Here is a 15692-nt window from a genome sequence, read left to right on the forward strand (position 1 = left end):
CACAGCTCGGGAGTTTGAGCCCCGCGTCAGGCTCCGTGCTGACAGTTCAGAGCCTGGAGCGGCTTCATATTCTCTACCTCTCTCTGCCCCTCCTCACACATGCGCTGTTTCAAAAATAAACATTAAAAAAATGATCTATTAATGCATAAAATGTTTCCCTTTCTTTTTAGTTGACATGGGATCTTCTGTTAGTTTCTGGCGCGTCCACCATTGTGACTGGACACTCACGTACATTTGAAAAGCTCACCAGTGTACTTACCACCTGTCACTGTACACGTGTTACAATACTATGTTCCCTGTGCAGTTACTTTTCATCCCTGTGACTTATAACTGGAGGCTTGTATATCTTCATGCTCTTCACGTATCTGCCCCTCCTCCCACCCCCCTCCCCTCCGGCAGCCCCCAGTCGATTCTCTGTACTGTTTGTTTTTATTCCATGTGAGTGAAATCATACAGTATTTGTCTCTCTCTTTTTTTAAATGTTTATTTGAGTGACAAAGTGCAAGTGGAGGAGAGGCAGAGAGGGAGACACAGGATCGGAAGCAGCTCCAGGCTCTGAGCTGTCAGCACAGAGCCCAAACTGGGGCTCAAACCCACGAACCGTGAGATCATGACCTGAGCTGAAGTCGGACTTAACCGGCTGATCCACCCAGTAGTTCTTTCTTATTTCACTCAGCAAAATAACCTCTAAGTCCATCCATGTTGTCGCAAATGGCAAGAGCTCACTTTTTACAGCTGAGTCCTGTCCCACTGGATATATCTGTTCATCAGTCGAGGGGCCCTTAGGGTGCTTCCATATCCTGGCTATTGGAAATAAATAATGCTGCAGTAAATAACGATGCTCCTCATCTTTCTGAATTAGCTTGTTTTCCCGAAGTAAACAGTCCAAAGTAGAACTGTAGGATCGAATGATATTTTTACTTTTCATTGGGGAGCCTCCACACCGTTCTCAGCGGCTGCACCAGTCTGCGTTCCCACCCACAGTGCACGAGGGTCCCCTTTGCTCCACATCTCCGCCAACACCTGCCGTCTCCTGTGTCGCTAAGATTAACCATCGTGACAGGTGTGAGGTGGTATCTCAGTGTGGTTCTGATCTGCGTTTCCCTGATGCGTCATGTGGAGCATCTTTTCATGTGCCTGTTGGCATCTGTGTGTCTTCTTTGGAAAAAATGTCTGTTCATGTCTTCTGCCCATTTCTTTACTGGATTACTTGTTTTCTGGGTGGTCAGCTGTACATATTTTGGATACTGACCCCTTATCATACGTATCATTTGCAAATCTCTTCTCCCATTCAATAGGTTGCCTTTTCATTCTGTCGATGGTTTCTTACACTATGTGAAAGCTTTTTAGTTTGATGGAGTCCCAATTGTTTACTTTTGCCTTTGTCGCTCTGGCTTTCTCGTACTATAGTTTAAAATCTGGGAGCGCGGCACCCCCACCTTTGTTCCCCTGAAGACTGATTTGGTTATTTGGCCTCTCTCATGGTTTCCGATTTTAAGATAATTTATTCCGATTCCATGAAAAATGTTCTTTGCATGCTGATAGGGACGCCATGGGGTCTGTAGACTGTTCTGGGTATTGTGGGCATTCTAATGATATTGATTCTTCAAATCCATGAGCATGGAGATCTCTCCATTTGTCTGTACCACCTTCAGTTGCTTTCACCCATGTCTTCTGTGTACAGGTCTTTCTCCTCCTTGGTTACATTTATTCCTGGGTGTAAAAGACTTCATTTTAATGCCAAATTTAGCAGTAATACTTTCAGTTTATGCTTTATGTCTTAAGTAGTACTCTATCTCAAGATCAAAGCAGCAGTTATCTTTACTTCCCCCCCCACCCCCGAGTTTTAAAATTTTGTGTTACATTTAAGACATTAAGTTCCTATTGCCCGAGCTAGGAAATCAATTCTCAGCCTTTCCCACAGATACCCAATTGTTCTAGCTCCAAATATCAAATCCTCTTTCCCCAATGTGACACGTCACCTCTCACACCAAAGTTCTGTCCCTGTGTGCCTTTTCCTGAGCATTCTGGTCTGGTCTGTTCCACTGGGAAATGTGTACAGCCCCTGGTTCACACCAAGCTCTTTTAATTAACATCACTTCCCATGAATAAGTCCTAACATCCAATAGGACATGTGCATACCTCCCTGCCCTTTTCTGAAAGGCTGTAGCCCTTGGCGATCTTCCACCTTCAATTGCTCGAACAAGTTCCATGAGAAAACTTGGTAGATTTTGAATGGAATTACTTTGAATCTATAGATCTGTTTGGGGACACATGACTCTATACCATCTTCCTAGCCATTCACATGTCTCTCTCCCTATTTACTGAGGTTTTAGTTATTGTCTCTCAATAATACTTTAAAAAGGGGCACCTGCATGGCTCAGTCAGCTAAGCGTCTGACCTTGGCTCAGGTCATTATCTCATGGTTCGTGGGTTCAAGTCCCGTGTCAGGCTCTGTGCTGACAGCTAGCTCAGAGCCTAGAGCCTGCTTCCAATTCTGTATCGCCCTCTCTCTCCGACCCTCCCCTGCTCATGCTGTCTCTCTCTCTCAGAAATAAATAAAAAAAAAAAAATTAAAAAAAATAATACTTAAAAAGGAAAAAAATTCTAAAGTTTATTTATTTTGAGAGAGAGAGTCAGAGAGGGAGAGAAAGTATGCGTGTGAGGGAGGGGCAGAGAAAGGAGAGAGAATCCCAAGCAGACCATGCACACTTGGTGCAGAGCCTGACGCGGGGCTCGAACCCATGAACCATGAAATCATGACCTGAGCCAAAATCGAGAGTTGGACATTTAACCAACGGAGCCACCAAGGCGCTCCTAGAACTTTCTCCTAAAGAGGTCTTCTTCCACATGTATTGTGACTGGCCGCGGTACTTGGTGTGGGTGCTGCTTGTAGTTATTGTTGCTGTAGAGAAATGCACCTGGCTTCTGAGAGTTAAGGCCACACCCAGCTACCTAACTACACCCTTTGTTTCTAGTACCTTCTCTAGACTGCTTTCTATTTTCTGTAAGAACAAACAGGTGGCACGCAAGTATCAAGTGTTTCCTCCTTCTTCCTATGAGGGCTGACTCCAGCCAACACAGATCTCTACCTCACAGCAGGCAGCCCTTCCTGACTTTAAAAGGGAAGGAGTTTCTTCTTTTTGGAAGATGGCCGCTTCTCATCTGTTTGTTTAGTTTTACAGAGAAATCATCAGCTTAAGGAAATTCCTTCCTGGTTCTAAAAGTTTTCCTCATGAATGGGGGTTAGATTCTACTACACGTTGAATCTGATTCTGCTGAGCTGGTCCTAACAGTTTTCTCTCTTTAGTCTCTTCATGTCATAAATTAACAGGTTACATTTAAATACAGTACATTTACAGATTTTAATGCTAAGCCATCATTACATAGTAAGACAGAACATCCAAGAAATGGTAGACAAACTTAAACCTAGAAATTTGAAGTCCTCAATGCAAAGGGACGTGAGACCACCACTCACCATGGCGAGATCCATCGCAAGCAGACATGTCAGCCACAGCGGCAGCCGGCTGTACAGTCAGTGAAGGAGAAACGAAAGGTCAAGACGCACCACCAGCAAGAGTAACAGAAACAGCAGTACCAGGGAACGGACGGTTTTCCTTTTTATTTAATCACAGACGGGCGGGGTCAACATAAACACAGCACAATTTCTCCAGATCATTCTTCCTACCGTGTGCACACCCAGACCGGCGAGCCTCTCTGAAAGACCCCGCGGTCAGCAATGCAACGCATACAGCTGTTCCTTCCCTCGCTCAAGAAAATTCAAAACCACACAAACTTAGAATCTCCTCAGCACATACTCTCCTGTGACAAATGATTCAGACATAAATAGTGGGTGCAAAGAAACTCTACACTAACACATGTATAACCTTTGTTAATGAAACAACAGAAGCAGCCATAATGATTAAGATACATTCAGTTACTGGTAACTAGTCGTGCCCTCATGGGCATTATCAAAAGAGGAATCGTGCTGCAGAGAAAAGCTATATATACACACACAATGAGAAAAATAAACTGCAAGATCAACGCATGCATGTTTAATACTGGAAAATCACAGCCCTCCGAAAGTTCTCCACGTTTGTTATAAAAGCCCTCTGCACTCAACTAAAATTAAAATGATCTTAAAAGGATAATAATACTTGTAAAGTTTACTTAAGTCTTTTCAGCCACAGAAACTGCAATGGAAATAAATGTTCAGAGTCATTTTCAAAACAAAACCAGAAATCTATTCTTCTGATGACATGCATGATTAAAAGGTCTATGCAACGTACATCGCTCTACATTCCCAAGGACTAGGAAAAAAAACCTCAAGTCAATTTTTAGTTTGCAGATGGTCAAAGGAGTTTGTATTCCAGCAGGAGTTCAAATCTTCTGGATCTTTTCACCAACAACTACTGGGTTTTCTTTTCTGATTTTCTCCGCAGCGTCAGCTTTGTAATTGTACGAGCAATTGTGCACGTCTGAGTAACGGTGTACGCCACAGTAAACATGTCCACACCGGCATTCAAACCCTGCAAACGGACCAGCACACAGGTGTGAGCGGGAGGGAGGGGCTGACTCCAGGTGCCTGAGCACCGCTAACAGTCATAGTGCCGGGTGCGCGGGGCGGCATCTGAACAGTCCGCCCCGCAGCGGCCGGACCTGGTAACCCTTTCAGATCACGCTTCACCAGCTGAGGGCTTTGTGCCTCGTTCCCACCCCACAGATACAGGTTTGCAGCGCAACAGATCACAGCCACTGCTCTGAGTTCGGGTCTTCGGCTGGGACCCTATCAAAGTCAGGACGGCTGCATCGAATGTAAAACCTAGCTCAAATCCAAATTCTAAATGTGCAGATAAGCACACTGTCAGAGGCAACCTTAAAATTTAACGTGGAAGGTGTAAGGACACTTCCGGGAGGCCTGTATCCACGCTGGCGGCTTCCCTTGACAGACTGCCGGTGGCGGGGGGGGGGGGGGGGGGGGGGGGGGGGGGGGGTGCTCCTGCCGCTGAGCTGAGCCAGAGTAGGGTATGCAGTTGGGGCCGCCTCATGGAAGCTGCTCGCTGCCTAATGCAGGCCAGTTACCAAGCTTTTCTAAGCCTCAGTTTCTACATCTGTAACTTTGGGATAAGTTACTATAGGGACTGAATGGGGAATGTGGGGAGCACTTAACCAGTAAATGTGCAATAAAGCTAATTTTAGGGAAATGCCCATGGAGTTGAAGCCAAAAGAGAGTTATAGGGTGTGAAGGGTCTTTATATAAAACCGGTCCTGCTTCTCAAATCAGTTTTATGATTCGATGGAGCCGCAGGAAACGGAGCACAGGAATCAACATTTTAAACACTGACGTTTGATGTAAGTTTCTTCTACCATATTTCTTTCTTTTTTTGCTTCAGAAACCTATTCTGTCGCTTCGCAGTAACGAATGGAGAATGCAGCATGCAGCAACTGTAACACCAGACTGGCAGATTGGACAAGATGAAAATTACTAAGTCTCAGCCTTCCATCATGAAGTCTGAGAGTTCTTGAGATTCAGAGAGACTATGTTTGACACGAACTATGTTACTTGAAATGTCTTATGTGGCCAGGCTGAAGTGTCTCCGATTGCAGACTCCTCCCCTTTCACTTGATCTCCAGCCTGTGCCTTGGCAGGAGAAACCTTCCTAAGACGTCCTGACACTTTCATCTCCTCTTCTCGGCTCTGTGCGTCACATTTTATGCTACAGAGTACAGAGCACAACTCCTCACACATGGGCAGAGGGCAATGGCGATTGTTTACAAGCTGCGACCGCCATCCACCAGGAACCACAGGGCAAATGGTGAGCTTGTCTGTGTTTCTGTCTGACTGTGTATCCGACGAGCCCGTTCGCACGTTACGTGCCACAGCCACAGTCCCCACCTGTGGTCCCTGACAAGGCCCCGTTCTTTCCTCCCTCCGACCTTCTGGTCAAGCTATTCTTTCTGCCCGAAACGCCCCTCTCCCATCAGCTCTGAGTCGTAGCTCTCTTTCAGGGCCCGGCTCAAACGTGCTGCCACCGTGGAACTTTCTGAGACGGGCTCCTACTCCCCCCTTTCCGTACAGATGAACTACAGCACCTGTCCGAGTTCCCCTCTGCGCCACCCGCCGATCACCCAAGTGGTATCACACTACGCTTTCTCCCTCCCCAAGAATCAGTGCGTCCCACAGCGGGGCCGGCCGGGCACTTGGGTCCCTCCTCCGCACACCTTCTGGCCCTTGCAGCACCCGGCACCTGGGCCCGACCCATCTGACCCTCGCAGACTCCGCTGGGATGGATTTTAGTAAAAGAATACCTATTCATGTCACTCTCAGGTGTATAATTAAAGCTACTTTATTTAAGCAAATTCTGAAGTGAACGGAGTGCAGGGCTGGCTCCCACGGGCACAGGACTGAGCCCCTGGAGCCGGAGCAGTAAGGCGCGCGTTACTGTGCAGGACAGTCCGAGGCCGACGCGCCGCCCTCCAGCCCTTACCAGTGAGTCCTACTTTCTTCCTGCACATGAAACAGCGGTTCTTTCTCTGCTTTGGCTTTTCAAGAGACTCGCTCTGCTCTTCAGATGGTTGCTGTGCCGTATCTGATATTGAAGCTGACAAAACAGGAAGGGGGTAAAATTTAATTATTTGGGAAGATTCTTATACTGGCTGGTGGCTGCTTCCCCCCACCCCCCACCCCCGTCTGTTACTGTAAGGGTCACCGAGGACGGTTAGCTTGGGAAAAGGCTTGCACGGAGTTACAAAATCAGTTAGATAATATAGTCCTCAAATGTATGTGCATATGTGACATACGTGTGTACACACATACACACACAGGAAATCGGGAAGAACGTATGTATGTTAAGCATTGACTCAAGGTCTAGCGCTGTATTCCCTATTTTTTAATCATGTATTTGAAATAAAAAGCGCACACATTCACGCACGCAAATACTACTGGAGTATTTTAAATATGTAAGGAAACGGCCACATGCCAACTGCTGAATATTGCTAGGGTCAGAACTACATAGATTTCTCAGAAGGGCAACAAGGCTGAAAGCAAGACCAGGTAGAGCACTATGTTTAAAACTCTCAGAATGTTCCACAGAAAACCTTGAAAATGGTAGGAAGATGAATGTATTGGAAGGCTATAATTTGGGTAACACACTGCTGCATTTAAGCAGTGAAGTCAAGGCCAGCCGCACCAAGATTCCAATCCCTGCACCTGAGCCCTGACCTCACTGAGCCTCCCAGACACGGTCACCAGTTGGGGGCTGTCACCTGACCTGGCACACACGCCATCTCGCATCACAGCCAAGCTGCCGCCCTCTGGTCCGGAGGTGTGCTGCTCAGCCGCTGGGGGGCCAGTTCCACAAGCCCCTCCCCGTCCTCCTCACACCTGGTCTCCCCCCTCCTTCCTCCACAGAGGCTGTCCCCGTTCTCGACGAGGCTCGCTAATCAATCCCCCATGGCTCCCTTACTCACCTCACCAAATCCTGGGCCCACCACATGCGCGCCTCTCCAGGCCTTACTTGACACGTGGCACTGAGCACAAGCCTGGTGACGGGACTCACCCCCAGGAGAAGCCGCAGGCCCGGCAGGACTCCCCCCTGCTACGCCACACCCAAGCACCCATTGTTCCGAACACACACAGTCTTCTGGTCTCTGGGCTTCTGTGGCCTCCCTTCTGTGTGGAATGCTGGCCACGCCCGTCTGGTCCCACTCTTCACGGGGCAGACTCTCATCTGTCTTCTTTAAGCATCAACCATCCACTTGCTACTCAACACCTTGGATTAGGAACCTTACTACGCGCGCCAGCAGTGCTGCCCACATGGTTAGAAGTGCCTGTCTGCCTGAACCTGGCTTAGCGGTGAGCTCCCCCAGGGCGGGGCTTGTCCTTCCCACCCCTGCTCCCGGTGCCGACCCTCACACCCTGACCGCACGGCCACGCAGCGCAGTCCTGAACTAGTCACTCTCCGTATTCGCGTGCCCCAGCCTCCCCAAGTACAGGGTCAGCCCACCAAGGAGAGACTGTATCCCCATTTCCTGTCTGCACCTCCAGCTCCCGTCCAGTGAGCTCCATAGAGCGGACACTCAAGTACATGAGGTCATGGATTCTAACCTGCGTATGTTACCTGTATCACCTCCTATTTGAACAAAATACGACAAAGACAAAACAGGACAAAGACAAAACAGCACAAAATGATGAGCACATGCATGAACGAACTCTGTGCTTTCTTCACCTAGAAGCTCTGAGCCAGATGGCAGACGGCTCCACAAATAGACACATTTTATTTTGAAACACATTATGGACACAAAAAACCTTCTATTATCAATAGACAAAAAGCCTCAGAGTGTGAGCTGCAGGAGGCAGGGGCTGTCTCTTTATGTGTTCTACCCACCACCCCTGGAGGGATCAGGTAACGTTCCGCTGTGTGTAAAGGGCTCAAAAACAGTTTAACTTGCAACCTGAAAACAATGTATTTACTGTCATTGAAGTCTGTAAACCGTAATATCTTTTTTTTTTTTAATGTTTTATTTATTTCTAGGAGAGAGAGAGACAGCGTGAGCAGGGGAGGGTCAGAGAGAGAGGGAGACACAGAATCCGAAGCAGCTCCAGGCTCTGAGCTGTCAGCACAGAGCCCGACGCGGGGCTTGAACCCATGAACCGTGAGATCATGACCTGAGCCAAAGTCGGACGCTCAACCAACTAAGCCACCCAGGCGCCCCTGTAATCCGTAATATCTAACCTGTTCTCCCAAGAAACTGATAGACAAATAAACTTATATAAATAATGCTTTAATAGCAGTAACAGCACTACCACGAGAACACATCTTTTAACAAGGCTGGTTTGACTACTGGGGCACAAAGTCTGGCACGTGGGAACAGAGAGGAGTGAAATGCACTCTCCTGCCACACACACAAATGCTGCTGCATGAAAGTGTTTCAACGGAGACATTTCAGCATCAGCCCTGAAGTCCCGTCTACAGCAAGTGCACAGCCGGCAGAGCCCAGGGCCCACAAAGAGTCTAGGACCTGAGGAGCCAAGGCGAGCACCTGACGCCGATCACTGTCCACTGTGTCCCCAGGAGACCAAGGTGACCTCAGCTTACCTCAAACTAGGGGTTGGTAGCTAGAGTTTTAACACTCACAGATCAATTCATGGGCAGGAGGACACAGCACCTGTGCAAGTCTATGATTCCCCCAAATTACCTATTTCCTTACCTTCTATGTGAGACTTCGGGCAAGCACGCCTCACCAAACTCTCAATTATGTAAAAGGAAACAATTCAGCCTCATAATCATACTGAACCTGAAGCCAAAATAGGAAGTTTCCTCAGAACTAGGCAGCTTTTCACAGTCTGAAATGAGGACTGAAAACAGGAAGGCACCTGCTCGTTACGGATCAGGAACAGGCAGCTGCCGACGGCGCACCTGCACGTCCAAAGGTCTGGTCGGGCGGCCTGGGCCATCACGTGAAGGCCATGAGGCCAGCTGGATTTTTAACAGGAATCCCAACTAGACAAAGTCTATTGGCCAGTTATTCTGAGAAACTTCAAAACCGCAGGGCAGGGGTGCCTGGGGGCTCAGTCAGTTAAGCGACCAACTCTTGCTTTCGGCTCAGGTCATAATCTCGTAGTTTGTGGGAAGGAGCTCAGCGTCAGGCTCTGTGCTGACAGTAAGGAGCCTGCCTGGGATTCTCTCTCTCTGTCTGTCTGCCCCTTCCCCCATTCATGCTTGCTTTCTCTCGCTCAAAATAATACACTTAAAAAATAAAAATTAAAAAAAAGCACAGGGCAGGTAAAATTAGTTCAACTCCCCACATGGATGACTGCATTCAAGAGGAACAAAGCCCTCTGCTCTGGGTCCTGTTAAGATAGAAGGTACACAAATAGAACAGTAAGTGTATAAAACTATTTAGCATTACCTGTGTTTGGGAGCGTTTAATATACATGATAAAAAATACAACTACCCACAGGAGAGCACTAACAGGCACCCCGAGAATGACCCTGAGTAGACACGGCAGCCCCGTGCCGCACACGCAGGCCTTCCTGACACAGAAGGACAAGGGCACCCCCACTACCTCGGCCCAGCGCTGACCCTTACTGCGCGCGCACTGTCCCAACGGCCCCTGCGGTCACCCTCACGTCCCTTCTCTGTGCTTCACTGCATGCAAGGTGAGGGGCTGGACCGAATCATCCTTCAGTTACTCCTAGCTCAAACACTCTTTACGGAATGAGAACACCGTAAATATTCAAGAGAAGTGAGCCTGTATAGTAGCAGTGTCCAAAAAATATATACCGCACCAAAGATTTAATTTTACATTTTCCACTCATCATGCTAAAAGGTTTAAGAAGGGTAAGTTAATACATATTAGCATTTAAAAATGTAACTGGTATGAAAATATTAAGATACTTCTCATATTTTTGATACTCAGTCTTCAAGACCCAGTGTTATCAGCAGGCGACCATGTACGGAAGTAGGCAGTCTCGGCCCAGCCGCACTGCAGGTGCCCGAGCCGCCGAGGCCAGTGGCCACCGTTCTGGACAGAGCAGCTCTGTGCGGGAGAGCAGTTTCTGTTAGCGGCTGTCTGGGGGCAAAGCAGCATCCCCTCAATCTTCCTGAAATACAACTGTGTGCCATCTTACAAAAAACAGCAAGAAAGGAACCGACCTTCACAAGGCCGTGTCCCCTACCCACCGGTCAGGACCCGGCATCTCGGGGGCCTCCCGTGCCTTGGTTTAGACAGGGTCTCGGTGTCACCCTGAACAGGTCCAGCAGCCGCAGCCCCTCCCCTCCCACGGCTCCTCCTCCAGCAGAAAGCCCTCCTTGCCGCACCCACCCGCCGTCCGAATGAACCATTCAGCCTGTGGCCTGTGTACCCAGCTTGCTGCTTCCACGTGGCCTGTTTCCAGAGCCACCCCCGTGGGGGCCTGGGAACCTGGTTTCCCTTCCTGGCCAAGCAGCACCCCACGGCTCACAGACCCCGTCCCTCCGTCCGCTGGCCTGCTGACGGCCGTCTGGGCAGTAAGCGTGAGCAGTGGTGGTGTGGACACCCTTACAGAAGTTTCTGTGTGTGGACACGGGCTCTCAATCTTCCAGGATTCAGGAAAGGAGCTTCTGGGCCATACAGTTAACTCTCTAAATTCTTGAATTAAATTTGTAACTGCCAAGCTGCTTCCCCAAGTGGCTGCATTCTTTCATATCCCCAACAACCATGTATTACAGTTCAAACTCTTCCATATTCTTATCACGTGGGCCATTTGTATATTGTCTTTGGAAAAAATGTCTATTGAAATCCTTTCCTTTGCCCTTTAAAAAACTGGTCTTTCTAAGGCTGAATTATGACACTTCTTTACGTATTCTTATCAGCTACAGGAGTCACAAATACCCTCCCCCCATTCCCTGGATGGCCTTTTCATGCTGACGACGCCCCCTGAACCACACGGCTCTGGCCCTGCTGTGGCTCGATGTGTCTGTTCTCCTGCGCTCGCTGCTGCCCAGGCGTCCCATCCAAGGAGCCACTGCCTCATCCAAGGTCATGAAGACTTAGGTCTGTTTTCCAGTTTCAGGTCCTACAGCTTAGGCCTTTGGTGTGTTCTGGGCAAACGTTTGTGAAAGGTGTGAAGGAGGGGCCCACTGTCATCCTTTCAATGGACAGGGACACCCGCCCCCGCAGGGCCCCGACGGCAGTGTCCTCACGCCCGTCCCCGCGGGGCCCCGACGGCGGTGTCCTCACGCCCGTCCCTGTGGGGTCCCGATGGCGGTGTCCTCACACCTGTCCCCGCAGTCTTGATAGCTGCACCTGGTGATGCTTTGAACCCTGTCCTCCTTTCCCAGACTGTCTGCTACACTCAGTCACCCTCCCGAGTCAGAAGAAACCTATGCGTTGTAACCCTTCAGCCTCCTCACACCCGTCTACCAGGACTGTTCGGAGCGGCCGAGCGGTGCCATCAGGAGCCCCGGGGGACTCGCACGGCGGGCGCTCTGCACCGGGCCGGCCTGCAACTCGGTCCCTGGGCGCCTCGGGGATGGGCTCACCGCCCTCCGTGCCACCGCATGCGGCCGGAGCGCCTCACGGTCCCCTTTCCCTACACGTGCGTGACTCCCGCGCTGCCACGACGTCACCCAGAAGACTGTGCAGTCACCCGTTATTCCGCGGACTTGGGGCGCCCTGCACGCTGGGCGTGGCCATCACTCCTTCTCCTGTATAAGTAACACAAACGTGGCTCAGAAGCAGGGGTGACGTGTGCACATGTGGTAGTGGAACCTCTGATCGCAAAGCCACTTCTTTTTATGAGGACCTAGCGTCTGAGGGGCTCAGGTGAGCCGAGGGGAGTGAGCTGCGCACTGAGGCACCCGGATGCTCACACACGTGGTTGTAAAGCTGCCCTTTGTGACTGAAAATCTCACATTCCTAAGTTAGACTATGTAAGTGAGGGAGTGCCAATTACTAAATTAAAAAGAAAAATTAAATGAGAAGCATGCTATAATATGCTTATTTCTCATTTAAAAAGGAGAAAAATTCTTCAGAACCATGAGGGTAACATGAAAGCAGCACCACCCACCTGGTGGCAACAAATTCTAATTACCAGCAGACCTACGGGGACAAAGTTCTTTCAAGGACACTAATCTGAAAACTCCAATAAAGGAGGTTAGGAGGGGCGCCTGGGGGCTCAGTTGGTTAAGCGTCGGACTCAGGTCATCATCTCACGGTTCATGGGTTCGAGCCCCGCGTCGGGCTCTGTGCTGACAGCTCGGAGCCTAGAGCCTGCTTCTGATTCTGTGTCTCCCTCCCTCTCTGCCCCTTCCCTGCTTGTGCTCTGTCTCTCTCAAAAATAAATACACATTAAAATAAAAAAGAAAAGGAATTTAGGAAATTCTGGCTTCGGTACACAGCTGCTACTCACAAACCCTCTACCATCTGGATTTTCTCCTCACCTGAAGAGATGTCCCAGATGCAGAGGGAGTAATATGGAAGAAGACAGATACTTGGTAGGTCACCAAAGTGCAGGAGCCCACCCTGGGGACGCAGTGCTGCCGGTGGTGACGGGAACCCACATATGCCTCCTAATCTAGGAAGCCCCACAGCTGGGGAGACCACTCTGGCCTGGAGTCAGGGGCCTGGCTTCCAGCCCAATGGCCACAGGACTGGAGTCCAAGACTTTCTGTCCCTCCACTAAATAGATGGAAAAAAGTGTTGTCTGCGTTTCCTCCTCCCACCCAGGAAAGTACCAGTACATGTGTGTGAGGAGTGCACGTGTACACACACGCACGCACACGCACGCACACACTCATTTCCCCTGCCATCTCAAAGTCTGCTTTATGCCACTTCGCTTTTGTGGAAAACCTACATCAGTACCTGTTTTGCTAACCAAAAGATATCCCAAGAGAATTTTCATTTTTATGAAATGGCACTTGCTTCTTTACACTGTTTTGGTTTATGAAAGGTTTCAGAGAAACGCTCTTACTTTTGGAGAGCAGGGGAACCTGTATTTGGGTACATGTTTATAATAAAAGAAGATGGTCTTAATTCAACAGCATGACCAAGACATTTCTAAAAATAGGATTTTAAGAGATTTTACACACTGAAAATGAATCCTCTTAAACTCAAATGAAACTTAGACCTGATTCTTCAAAGATCCTGCAGTGCTAAGATAATGAATGCTAAGTTTTTAAAAGGTACTTAGAAGCTAATACTGGCTTAAACTTAAAGGTCACTAAAAGGTGAAAAAAGGAGCCTATAAATTTTCGAGAGGCCTTACGATTCCTCCCAACACGGCTCCAGGAGCGCCTCTGGCCAGGCGGCCCTCCACCCCCACAAGTGGTATAAGGTCACCAACCCGTCTCCACCCTGGGCCGAGGCTGCACGGTGACTGCTGCCGTGTCCGCCTGCAGCACCCGTTCCCGCACGAGACAGAGCACGGGCAAGGTCGGCAGCCGGTGCTCACTGCTCCTCCCTGAGCTCTCATCTCAGCAACCCCGGCTGCTCCAAACTCTCTCGTAGTCGGCACCTGTGGGCCCAGGCGACTTCTCCTCCTTCTCCCAAGTTGTCATCCAACTTGCCCTCCTAATTTTAGCCTCTCATTTTTCGATGTGTGCCAAGGACTTATAAATCTCAGACGTGATACTGATTACATGTTTATATACCAGTTCTCTATCTACAGCCTCTTTCACTCTGCACCGCGCCCCGCACCAGCGCCCGGTTCAGCGCAGCCCACTCCCGCGCCGCCGCGGGGCCGAAAGCTTTACCAGCCTGCGCCGAGTTCCCGCGTCTCATGCGTAACTCACTCAGTCTTAGGGAATCCTTCCATTTCTGCTTTTAACACGTCCCTCATCTCTGTTCTTCCTTACATTTTCCTATTTAACTAAAAAATAAAAATTATTTACTTATAATGCTTAGGTTGGCCAAAAATGCTATTTTCTTGCTATAGCAAAATCCAGAAACAGAAAACTCAGAGCAAGAGGAATCAGCCAGCCAACTGCACGTGGACTTCAGAGCTTAAACTAAGATCACAGGCGGGTCTGTCGCTGTCACACGGGCGCCATGGTCCCCGTCGGCACCGCCGCCTCTCTGAACCAAGCCGGAAGCAGAGAACACGGACGCTCGCCCCCAGGGTTACCTTTTCTGAACCTCCTCCTTCAGCGAGCCACGGCGCCCACGCACCGGTGGGACAGAAGTCCTCCAGCACGGGCTGCCCCAGCCTCTTGAGTGTCAACTCTACGACTGCAGCTACCGGAAAAGCCCTCTCAGATCATCCTGAACTACGTGAGGGGGTGTGCAGAGTGTGGGCAAGGACACGAGGCATGGAGCAAGATGCCGCAGCAGTCACCAAGGGGAGAGGGGCTACCGGCAGTCAAGTCCAGAAGTCTCTTAAACGGCCTGCGTCATCAAGAGACTCTTGGTGAACCAGCCGCCCAAGGTGCTTGGAGGGGAACTAGTATTTAGGTTAAACGGGTATAAATAACAGTAAGAGAGAACAGCAGACTATAATCCCACTGCTCATTCATTCAGCCAGAGTCTCAATCCAATCACATTCACAACCTGTCGCATTTATACTGATGACATAACTACACTGAAGCAGGAAATGGCTCCCGACAGCTCAGTCAGTTACCTACCTGAAGACACAAATACTCTGCTCATACAGGAAACACACACAAAAACACATTTCAGGCGGGCGATTCGCAAGACGCCTACAGGGGGACGGGGCCTGCGGGCCGAGCCAGCCCGTGTGCAAACCTGGCAGGTCCTCCGTGTCGGGGGCTGCTCTGTCCACAGACGTGCCGTCCGCTTGGGAAGATGCTACAGATTCTGATAAAAGTGACTGATTTGATACAGGGCTAGAAAAGCAAACATATTTACATTTAAAAAATGATTTCCATGCACGAACAGTACCTAAAATGATGCAGTAAGTATGAGTTCAACATATCTAAGCGGATCAGCACAGCACGAACGAACACGGAGATCCTTCTTTGTAACTCGTGCATGAAGCACAGAAAGCCTTGAAACTGGAGACCAGTGTGGCCCAGAGTCCACGGCTTCAGAAATCAGTGCGAGCGCCCTCCACGCACCAAGTCACCCTGTGAAAACCAGCACGGTCATGACCGACTTCGGGAGCCCCGGTATGGCGGGGGCGGGGGGGCACGCTGGTGCATCCGCACCAGGCGTCTCTGACAGTACCACGGAGAAAGGCACCGGCCCCCACT

At 49.6% G+C, this 15692-nt stretch overlaps 1 protein-coding gene across 6 annotated transcripts in view; it reads right to left on the minus strand.

Moving 5' to 3' along the window:
- Nucleotides 1-3595: 3595 nt before the first annotated feature.
- Nucleotides 3596-15692, minus strand: part of ZFAND6 (zinc finger AN1-type containing 6) — a 71098-nt gene continuing 59001 nt past the window's right edge. For all 6 annotated transcript variants that reach the window (XM_039216621.1, XM_039216606.1, XM_039216632.1 and 3 more), the window contains 3 exons: nt 15226-15326; nt 6489-6602; nt 3596-4529 (listed from right to left, as the gene is read on the minus strand). In XM_039216621.1, coding sequence (XP_039072552.1) covers nt 4381-4529; nt 6489-6602; nt 15226-15326 — 364 coding nt within the window. In that variant the 3' untranslated portion in view covers nt 3596-4380. The remainder of the gene's footprint in view (nt 4530-6488; nt 6603-15225; nt 15327-15692) is intronic.

This window comes from Hyaena hyaena, unplaced genomic scaffold (assembly GCF_003009895.1).
Source record: "Hyaena hyaena isolate Hyena2069 unplaced genomic scaffold, ASM300989v1 scaffold_13, whole genome shotgun sequence".
NCBI classification, from domain to species: Eukaryota; Metazoa; Chordata; class Mammalia; order Carnivora; family Hyaenidae; genus Hyaena; species Hyaena hyaena.